The 11,303-nt window shown below is 39.9% G+C and overlaps 1 protein-coding gene across 1 annotated transcript; it reads right to left on the bottom strand.

Moving 5' to 3' along the window:
* Positions 1-7,458: 7,458 nt before the first annotated feature.
* LOC144957605 (uncharacterized) lies at positions 7,459-8,271 on the bottom strand. The gene is made up of 2 exons (XM_078888949.1): positions 8,209-8,271; positions 7,459-7,749 (listed from the first exon to the last, which is right to left on the bottom strand). The coding sequence occupies exons 1-2, from the start codon at positions 8,269-8,271 to the stop codon at positions 7,459-7,461; spliced, it is 354 nt and encodes a 117-aa protein (XP_078745075.1).
* Positions 8,272-11,303: the final 3,032 nt, after the last annotated feature.

The raw sequence follows: 11,303 nt of genomic DNA on the forward strand, positions 1-11,303 counted from the left end.
AACAGACTTGGCAACCTTGTCCTTGAAACGTCGAATCCTCGCTTCATTCAGGGACTGGTAATTTAATCCATAGACTAAAAGCAAAGCTTCTCCCCTGCATTGATGATGTCGGCTTTTTGTGACGAACTGTTCAGAAAAATATCTGCGATTGTCTGAAATTCTTCTTTTTTTAGCTTCTTTAAAGCAACAGATTTTCCTATCCCATAGACTCTAGATGTCGTGTCACACCCAAGTAATGCGTGTGCAAAAAGTAGTCTACATGAATTGATTCCAAGAGATGCATTTATACTTCGAATACAACACACTCTTACACCTTGTTTGGCTGATGTGAAGTAAACATTTTTAAGACTGGGTCGAAAATGGGCACTCAGAATGCATAATAGATCTGTGTCTTCTCCAACCACTACAGTGTCTCGTTTTATGCTTTGTTCGAGAGCTGTCATTACGATGTCAACATCCGCATCCTCAATTGCATGTACAGTAAAATGGCCTGATTTTTTCAAAGCTTCAGAGAGGAAGGTTATAAAACGTCCCTTGTTGCTCTTATGGGCAAGAAACATTTCTTTGCATGTGTGGAGGATAGAATTTAAGTCGAAATTAACTTTTACCCCTGCTCCTCCATTTCGTCTCAAGTGTGTTGTGTCTTTTGTAGAAAGTGGAGAATTGTATCCATCGAAAACAATGTGGGCAGATCTGTATTTAGATGTAACATATGTACAATATTGTGTGATGATGTCATTAATAGTTGCGCCACGATTCCAAGGAATTCTTTGTAAAAGAGAACCACCATCTAAAACAAAACAATAGTCTCCATCTGGCAGGCCAGTAATTTCTCCACCTTCACATTGACTGCACAGAGCATCTCGAAGCGATGGTTTCCTTGCCTCTAGAGGCAAACCTGTCGAATCAAACAGTGCTGGAGGAAAAGAGCAGAGTTCAAGAATGTTCTCCTTGTTTTCAATTGTTATTTCAGCAACGCTTGTGAGCCGCTGGAATAGCAGTTTTGAGTCAACATGCAGAGTCTTTTTTTCCACGTGGCATATTGTTTTAGTGGCCATGTTAATGAGTTGTTTTTTTCTTTTAAACGAAAAAATAAGAGCGTTCTCACCAATCATGCCAGAGATAATGTTGTCCCCCAATGCCTGAGCAAGGTGAGCATTGACTGATGAGTCAGCAATGTGACCAGTACATATATTACGTAATTCATTTTCCCCGACAAAAGGATTTCTCTCATAGAGATATTGAAAGAGTTTCCTAGTATCGTTGTTGTCTCTTTGGCGTCGTGCAAGGCCAATATCTTTATGAAGCTGGTCATTTGGAATTTCATGACCTGCAAATTTGGTCAATGCTGAAGTGATCTCGGCACATGCGGGCATTGACATGATCCACAACGCTCTTTGACTCTCATCCATCCCCCTGCCCCTTGTGAGACCTCCTTGAGACTTTATATTTTTCATTAAACTTTGTTCAATGGCAAGATCTGTGGATAATCCTGTCCAACTGTTGATGTTGCATCTAACCACATGATGACCTGCCATAAATGCATTATAGACATTTGAATGAGATGTTTCTAGGTCAAGCATCGATGTTAAATAGATATACCCTGACTTTAGATATAGATTGTGTCCACACGAGGCGAAAAAAGGTAGCATTTTGGAAAGACTTGACAAGTGAAGTCTCCAGTCCCCAGTGCGTTCAGCCCTGATGAAGTCACGCAGGATTCTTACCATGTCCAAATACAGAAACCACAATTGTGCTGTTGTCCTATCTAAAGAAGTTTCCCTTTTGTCTTGTAGCTGTGACATGATGTGTTGAAATACTGGATTAGTTTCAAGGTTATTTATGGCAATGCTTTTGTCCATTATTCCATCGACCAATGAACTAATTTCTTCAAAGCGGGTTTCTCTTGAGCCAGAAGAACTCTCAGGTGTGGTTTGATCTAAATGATTTTCATAAATAATATCTGAAATCCCTGGCACATCTTTGCTGAATACTTCGGCATTGGCTTCATCTTCAACTGATCGAGTTAAAACTGAAACATTTAGATTGAAAATATCACTGACAATAACAGCATGAAGTGCGGAATCTAAAAGACAATGGGCTCTGACTGCTCTTGAGTAGGCCTTTCCATTCATGATAAAGGGAGCAGAATTAGGAGCATAGATCACTTTGAGGACATTTTCGATACCCGATCCCTCCATAACCTTTCCAATACAACCAAGAAAACTCATTGCTGTGTGGAATCCACCAAGTCTTAACACGATGTTATTTAGGCTGTCATCATTTCTTGACATTAGCACTTTGGACTTCCAATATAATGGTTGGTCAAAGGTAATGACAGGTGTTGTTTTGCATTTGTTTGCTTGTGATGACAAGAATTTCAGAGTTGATAATATGCATGATTCATCAGTTGTTTCAGATCAATGATTGGAAGGAATTCAATACCAGATGTTTCTGTGCAAACTCTATTTCCAACAACTGCTTGCATGAATCCAGACCACATTGGTCTCCGAGAGTTGAAAATCCAAGAGGTTCTCCATAGAATATCAACACTGGCAAGAGAATCTTGAGAGTTGGGTATTGAATATGGCTTGTAGAGAATGGGAGATGAAGGATCTTTTGGATTAGAAAAATGAATTTTAATTTTCGCTAATTCCCTGATTTCTTCCATTGAAACATCTTTTCTGGGAATTTTTCTCGTAATCGCAGATGGGGGTGAACTTATTGCTATCATTCCCATGCCATGGAATGTGTTGAGACCATCGATTGTTGCAATATTATGATCAACATTGTCAGCTACAAATTGCAAAAATGCGTTATCACATGAAAGGCTTACATCCTTACCAGAATCCAAGGCGGCACTTTTTTCAAATGTTCTCACTTCATTATACGCGCAACAAAAACCAAGCTTGTGCAGAACATCTACAAGGAGCCTCGATCCAGTCTGGTGGTAGCAGATTCTAATGGCTCCACTACCCTCACTCTGTTACCCGGGTTTCCATATAGTTCGCCAGACCTGATGTCGGATAGCCGCCGCCCATAGCCAAACTCCGCTAGGGAGAAAAACTTCGGCAGCCAGGCCTAGTCTCAAGCGACTATCCCACAACCGCCGCCTTACAACACCTGGATTGAATACGTGGCCTTCTGCGAACCTGGAAGCAGAGCCCGCCTGTCCCTGCATCGGTCCCCAGGCGGGATGCGAGGACTCAACCACCAGCCACGTCAGCGATTGGAACCCTGCGCATTTACGCGGCGGGGGTCGTCTGGGTCCAATTACTCCTACCTGCCAGGAGTTTCCTCCTACCTACCAGGAGGTTCGGTTCCCACTTTGGCTACACCGTTGGTCCGATCTGCGGGCACCTCCCACCCTCAAAGGAGGCGCCAAGTCCTCATATCTGGGCTTCGTACATCTCCTACCTGCTAGGTTTTGCCAAGTACCCACGATTGAGCCCCGTACGCCTCCCCGCGGCTGGGAGGCGACGCGCGAGATCGTCCCTTCGGGTCATAGATTCCCCTATCAAGACCCTATCAGTACAGCCGTTTGGAAAACGTACTCTCTGCCCCCACAGGAGCCGTATCTCCAGCACGTCCTGACCCGCAAAGCCAGGGCTCCACGAACGTAGCCGCCGCCCTCGCCTTGCAGCTGGGCATGCGTGCCATTGGTTCGCTTTATCGCTTTAGGTTGGGGCCGCAAGGGGGTGGATAACAGAATGGAGGGGGTGTCCGGCTAGCGGTGGCTAGCCAGACTAACCGGCTAGCGGTGGCTAGCCAGCCGTGGGTGTCCGATGGGTGACGCCATGAAAACGGCCCATCGAACGTGTCCGGTAGGTGACGCCATGAAAACGGCCTACCGAACGAATGTCCGGGATAGGAGTAATCCTATTCGGACGCCTGGTTGAATCACATTCAGTTCGCGCATCCCACGTCAGACCGTCGTTAGGCGCCTGAAGTTAGCTGGTTTCTCCGGGATGGTCTCGTGACGGTGCACCGGTCCACCTCTTGCTCTAGGTCAGCACTTAAGCACCCCTGCCAGTGTATGATGCATACGTCAAGGCAGTGATTCATTAGGGGCGAGTCTGGTGGTGAATTTGGATACCAAGACCGACTTGAAGTGGCGTGAGCAATGACTTGGGTCTTGCTGCCTGTATCAGTGCCTGGCCCAGAGATGATGTTATGATACTATTTTCCAACGGCTCAAACAAACTTTTCAAGAATAACTTTAAGCTATAAGGTAGAAATGCGTCATTCGCTTCCTTTGATGAAATAGAATCCACTGTTGGATAAAATGCTTTACTACTCTCTAAGGCCTTGATGTCCGATTTTATCAATTTTGCAGCGGTCTCGATTATTTTTGTTTTTTCATCCTCTGCTGTAGAACATTCTTGAGTTTGGTGAAAAGCATGGATAATCTTTTGAGCATTTTCTCTCAAAGAAATAATATCTGGCAAACCATCTTTTTCATAGATAAAAAGGGTGTCTCCGTAATGGTCTCTTAACTTTTTCTTCAAATAAAATGGAGAATACGCATTTGATCCATACTTCTCCATCTCAGAGGTCAGGTGAGATATCGTAACTGTTTCATCCCCAATTTGCTCCAAATAAGTTATGACATGGTCAAATGCCGCTTTACACTCATTGTTTACTGGCCTGCCACGAGATGAATTCTTTTTAACCTCTGCTTGAGTCGCAAATTCTGATGGAACATCTTTGTCTGTCCTAAAATTTACACTACATTGTTGATATTTGACTTCTAAGGCATGTAAATCCTGACAGTATTCTAATCTACCTAATATCATCTGGGACCATTCGTCTTTTCTTTCTTTACACTTACTTTTAATTGAGAGCAAAAATTGTTTTTCAGTCCTAACAGGGAAAACATCAGGGTTCCGTTTTGTTCTCTTAAAGAGATATTGACCGCAAAACAAACATTCATTTCTCACATCAAACGAAGATGTTGATCGTAGTGAGGGTGTTGACTGCTTAGCGTTGTAATGTCTTAGAGCTGCTGCAGCAACATTCTTTTTATTCGTGTAATGTTGCTGACATCGCCGATGTATTTTGGAGCCAGGTATCAGTTTTAGATTGTCGTTTCTCTTAACACTAACTTTATTAATGGTGTCACAGCCCTTTTCGCCAAGAGTTGTTATAACATCAGTATTAATGAATTCCTCGTGGCAAATAGGACATTGTTGTTGAATATCAGTCATCTGAAAGTGAAATTTCATTTTGTCTTTAATCAAGCATTGACAAAAAAGTTTTAATAAATAGTTAGAAATACTGTATGGATGACTATTAATTTAAACGATTTCGAAGGCAACATTAAACATTAAACAGCAGATAAAGAAATGAAAATATAATTTATAGAGCGCGGTTAAGTGGCTCAGAGACCGAGGTATTATGACAAAAGTCAAGCGTTGTTAAGCATGATCGGTGGTCGGATGAGTGAAAGTGATCGTGGACAATTCTGGTGCCTACGTTCCGTCTTTGGTAAGCAGGCTTCAGGCAGCCCCCACCGCTCTCTACAATTAACACACACTACCCCACTCGACTAAGGTGTGAACGTGTCCTTGGTTTTAGGCAATTGGTGCTGCATGAAATGGAAATATGGTTCCATTTGGTCAATGGGATAAATTGAAATATCATGAAGCGCATTAAGCATGGTAAATGTTTGGAAATGCGCTAGAAAAACTGTTGTAATTATTTATTTTATGTATCTAAAACACATAAAACATTTGAATAAGCAGTAGATGCTAACACTTTACTCATCGCAACATAGGTCGCCGATAACGCAGTATGATCTTCAATCTGTAAAACATGACGCCCTTGGGTTTCCATACTGGGTGGGGATCCTGACCTCCCATAGTGGGCAGGGAGGTACATTCTGTGTCTTCTATCCCCCCAAACCCGTTTTCCAATTGTTACCTGTCATTGTCTTGGAATGAGATTACTTAGTTTTGTCCTGATCCTTGCCGGAGTTCCTTGGCTGGGAGGGAAACAGTCGAATGTATAGTTATAGTTTTGGGAGATGATATTTTTTTCCTTGTAAATCATCTCTCTGTTATGCATTGTATTATGTTTAGTTTACATATTATATTATATGATTGGTAAACATTTGAGTGTATTCCTCTTAGTTGGGACCTGTGCTTGTGTCTGGATGAGACTTTTAGGTGATCTCAAACTAAGTACTTTGACGGTGTGCTCTTGGAATCTACATCTGTTCCCTATTTGAACCAGTTCCCCTTTGTCTTACCTTTTCTTTTGTGCTTTAATTGTAATTCTAGAACTTTTTAATATCCCATTTTCTTCCTTTTTACTGGCGCTGATATGACCTTAATGTGTTGCAAGCGCCGTAAAACCCTTAAAAACAAAACACTTGGGTTTCCATACTTTCATTTTACTTTCATATAACACTGTTTTGTATTGTTTAATTCAGCTGTATGTTTATTGAGAGAGTGTTTCAATTGATTAGTTTTGAATTCTAGGTCAGTTATTAAATTGAGAACATTAGATTGAATGAAAAAATGAACATACTTCTTACCTTGCATTGTACTGAAATAAGTCATTGAATTGATATCACACTTGGGAAAAACAGAAATGCTGAAAACAGACTTAGATTTACATTAAAATGTGCGAGAATGACTTGATAGTCTCTAATAACGGACTGGGAGATGGCCAAAAAAATAAATCCATGTGGCCAATCAAGAACATGAAAAATTGACAAATTTAACTTCGCATGACCAATCACTACTAAATCATAACCCTCAGAATAAAACCCCCCAAAAACTCATCCATATGTTTCACAATAAATCGACGAAAATTCAAAGTCTTTATTTTCATTGTCGATAATAAAATAATAATATTAATAATGATAATAATATTTTTTCTATCTTTGTGTAGCCATATTTGGCCATATGCGTGGGATGCGGTAATCCCCCATTGTTCGCGCGTGACGTTGATGGATGAGCCAGAAAGATGGGTAGGGGGAGGGGGGAATGCGGTTTGCTTTTTAAAATTTTATCCATTGTGCAGGTATGTTGCTTCAGTTGTATCAATTTTACCACATTTGCTATTTTTTCAATTTTCAATGTTAAATTTAATTATGTTAGCACCCTTCTATAATGGTAAACAATGGATCATTTCAATCAGTGAATTACATTCTACAATCTGACACAAAAAAGATTTATGTTGCAATTAGTTGGAGGTTCACATAAGAAAAATCACTATCTTTCTCTGACTATTAAATTCACAGTTAAAGATGTTTGTCTTGTTTGAAGTTAAGTTGGAAGAAGAAATTGGGAAATATAGCAGTGTATCATCGGCGTAAAGATGGTGACTGATTCTATTAAGAGGTGTGATGTAGACAGTGAACAGAAATGGACCCAAAACTGACCCCTGAGGCATGCCTAAATCAAGTGTGATGGTTGTCGAAGATGTTCCATTTATGCATACTCATTGCATTCAATTCTTCAAGTAATTAGAAAACCACTTGAGTGCTGTGCCGGTGACTCCAAAAGAATCCTCCATTCGGTCCATAAGTAAATTGTGGTCGACCGTATCGAATGCCACACTTAAATCTAAGAGCAGTGCAACATTGCTACTGTGTTCCAAATGGGGAATCAGATCATTATGGACTAGAAGATGTGCAGTTTCGGTGCTGTGGCACGGTCTGTATGCAGACTGAAATGTATTGCGTAGATTGTTATTAATAAAATGCTGTTGTAGTCGTGTCACAACAAGCCTTTCAATAACCTTTGATTTGAATTGGAAAAAGGTCTGTAGTTTTTTAATAAATAGTATTTGTTGAGATGTCGATGTTGTACTTTTGAAACTCTGCTAAAAACTGTGATTGAGGCTTTATTTTTCTTTGATTGTGGAGGAAGATAAATTAAAACATTCAAGCAGTTCAAATGTCAATGGTGTTGTGGTGGTGATAACTTTAAAATTCAATCCATTTTTAAAGACAACCATCAATCCGCCACAATCCAAGCGGTCATTTCTGATGAAGGAATTACCGGCCAGTAAAAGATCACATAAAATATAATCATCATTTTCTTTCAACCATGTCTCCATTATAAATAGTACATCAATGTCATTTGATATAATGTATTCATTTAAAAGTGTTGCTTTGTTACAAACTGAATGTGAATCCAGTAGGGACATTTTTACAATGTTATTTATATTTTGTGGATGGATTTTGCTCTCGCTCACTTTGACAGGGGTAAGCATTGGTTGGGGTGAGGGGAGTGTTGGTTTATCACGGTTGTAATGCATTTTTTACGCTTACAGCCTCAGGGCCTGTAGTAAATATCAGTTGGAGGATAAAAGTGTTCACAATTTTTTAAAGAATGGTGGTGGTAAGTCACCGCTGTCTGTGAACGAACATAACATGAAGATTTCTCACAACAGCTCGATCGAGACACGACAGTCATAACATAACAAAATTATCACAACAAACAGTGACACAAAAACTTCTACACATTCCTTCCCCTTCTAATGCACACCTCCATCCATTAGTCTTAGCCATAAGGGGGAAAAGGAAAATTCTTACCTTAAGAGAATCCGAAGATTGTGAAGCGTATCAATGAATTGATAAAAATCTGTCTTGGCTTGAATATATTTACAAAATTGAAAAGAATGAAAAAAGAAAATTCTCAGGGGTGAACTTTTCCTCCTGGGTTGGTAGTACATGCATAGAAGGATCCACATCTTGGGATGACTGTACATTATATACATGGGAGAGGTATCCTTTGGAGCCTGTAAAATATTAATGGGATTATTCCTGTTCTGTGCAGCTTAATATTAGAGATAATATTTAATGACTGTTAGAGTGCCATGCTGCGTTTCCCTTATCTATTTGTATCTTGAATGCTCGTTCAAAATTTCTGAATCTACATTTGTTCCCTACTTGAACCATTCCCCTCAAGTCATTTTAATTGTACAACTAGAATCCTTTCACTATCCCGTTTTCTTCCTTTTTATTGACACTGATTTGACCTATATGTGTTGCAAGCGCCGTAAAAACGAAAACAAAAAATGAGCCCCCGCCCCTTCCCCCATGTCAACCCTTGTCAACATTTTGCACCACCCCCCCCCCCCCCCCCTTCCCCTAGCTGATGACATATGTGAACACTTCCTTGCCTTAGAATTTTGCCAAAAACATAAAATTAAAAATGAGTCTAGTTCATCCTGACATATTTTCACTTTGAGACTATGGGTCACACATATACACAATGCATGTATCAGAGCTTTTTTTCTGAGGGGAAATTGGACAGGGGGAGTCACTCCCTGTTCAGAATTCTCCAATTATTATACACATGTTTTGATTTTGAATAAAAGAGCAAAAGAATAAACAATCAAAAACACAAGCATTGAATTTTTCAATTTTATGTTTTCTAAATTTTGTCACAAATATGTTATACGGGTTGTATTGTCAGAAACCAGAATCTTTCTCAAGGTAATGGTGGGTTTCCTGGCCTCCCATAGTGGCCACGGTGGCACTTGCTGTGTTTTTTATATCATATATGGAATGGGATTACTAAGTTTTGCCTTGGCCCTGGCTCTAGTGCTTGGCTGGGAGGGAAACAGTCAAATGCATAGTTATTATTACTTATTTTTTTGGGAGATGATATTTTGTTTCCTTTGTAAATCATCTCTCTGTTATGTATTGTTATATTTGTTATTTTGAATGTATAATGTAAGCATTTGAGTGTATTCCTCTTAGTGGGGACTTGTGTTGGTGTCTGGATGAGACTTTGATGTTGTGCTCTTGGAATCTACATCTGTTCCCTATTTGAACAAATTCCCCTTTGTCTTACTTTTTCCACAAGTCATTGTAATTCTAGAATCTTTTAACGATCCAATTTTTTTTCTTTTTACTGGCGCTGATATTACCTAAATGTAGTGCAAGCGCCGTAAAACGCTTAAAAACATAAGCCTGGGTGGGGATCCTGACCTCCCATAGTGGGCAGGGAGGTACATGCTGTGTCTTCTATCCCCCCATACCCGTTTTCCAATTGTTTCCTGTCATTGTCTTGGATTGAGATTACTTAGTTTTGTCCTGATCCTTGCCGGAGTTCCTTGGCTGGGAGGGAAACAGTCGAATGTATAGTTATAGTTTTGGGAGATGATATTTTTTTTCTTGTAAATCATCTCTCTGTTATGCATTGTAATATGTTTAGTTTACATATTATATGATTGGTAAACATTTGAGTGTATTCCTCTTAGTTGGGACCTGTGCTTGTGTCTGGATGAGACTTTTAGGTGATCTCAAACTAAGTACTTTGACGGTGTGCTCTTGGAATCTACATCTGTTCCCTATTTGAACCAATTCCCCTTTGTCTTACCTTTTCTTTTGTGCTTTAATTGTATTTCTAGAACTTTTTACTATCCCATTTTCTTCCTTTTTACTGGCGCTGATATAACCTTAATGTGTTGCAAGCGCCGTAAAACCCTTAAAAACAAACAAACAAACAAACAAAACATAAACATTTCCCAAGGTAATTTACACACACCTAAACTTCTTTAAGGAGATTTGTCTGCGAGAGCAAGCATAGCAGAGGGAGGCCAAGGAGAAGGTGGTTTCAAGACATAGCAGTAGCAGACTGGATTGTGAGAACAACCACAGAGGCATGGCGAATGGCACAGTTGAAGACCAGAAAGGCTGGGTGAGGTTCCTGACCTCCCATAGTAGGCAGGGAGGCACTAACACTAACTGTGTCTTCTAACCTCCTGTATCTGTTTTTCAACATGCTTTCTGTATTGGAATGAGTTAGTATTGGGAGATAGTTTTTTCCTCGTACTGGGTGGGGTTTCCGACCTCCCATAGTGGGCAGGGAGGCACTCACTGTGTTTTCTATCCCCCTGTATCTATTTTCCAACATGCTTTCTGTCTTTGTCTTGGAATGAGATTTCTTGGTTTTGTCCTGACCCTGGTTGAGAGTGAAACAGTCAAATGTATAGTTAGTTTTGGGAGATGATATTATTTTCATTGTAAATCATCTACTCTGTTATGCACTGTATTATGTTTTGTTTACATATTATATATGATTTGTAAACATTTGAATGTATTCCTCTTAGTGGGAACCTGTGCTTTTGTCTTGATGAGACTTTTAGGTGATCTCAAACTAAGTACTTTGATAGGGTGCTCTACACCTGTTTCCTATTTGAACCAATTCCCTTTTGTCTTACCTTTTCTTGGATGCTTTAATTGTAATTCTAGAGCTTTTTACTAATCCATTTTCTTCCTTTTTACTGGCAATGATATGGCCTTAAATGTGTTGCAAGCGCCGTAAAACCCTTAAAAA

The sequence above is a fragment of the Berghia stephanieae genome, chromosome 12 (assembly GCF_034508935.2).
Source record: "Berghia stephanieae isolate SIO BIC M18660-M18661 chromosome 12, UCSD_Bste_1.3, whole genome shotgun sequence".
Taxonomy (NCBI): domain Eukaryota; kingdom Metazoa; phylum Mollusca; class Gastropoda; order Nudibranchia; family Aeolidiidae; genus Berghia; species Berghia stephanieae.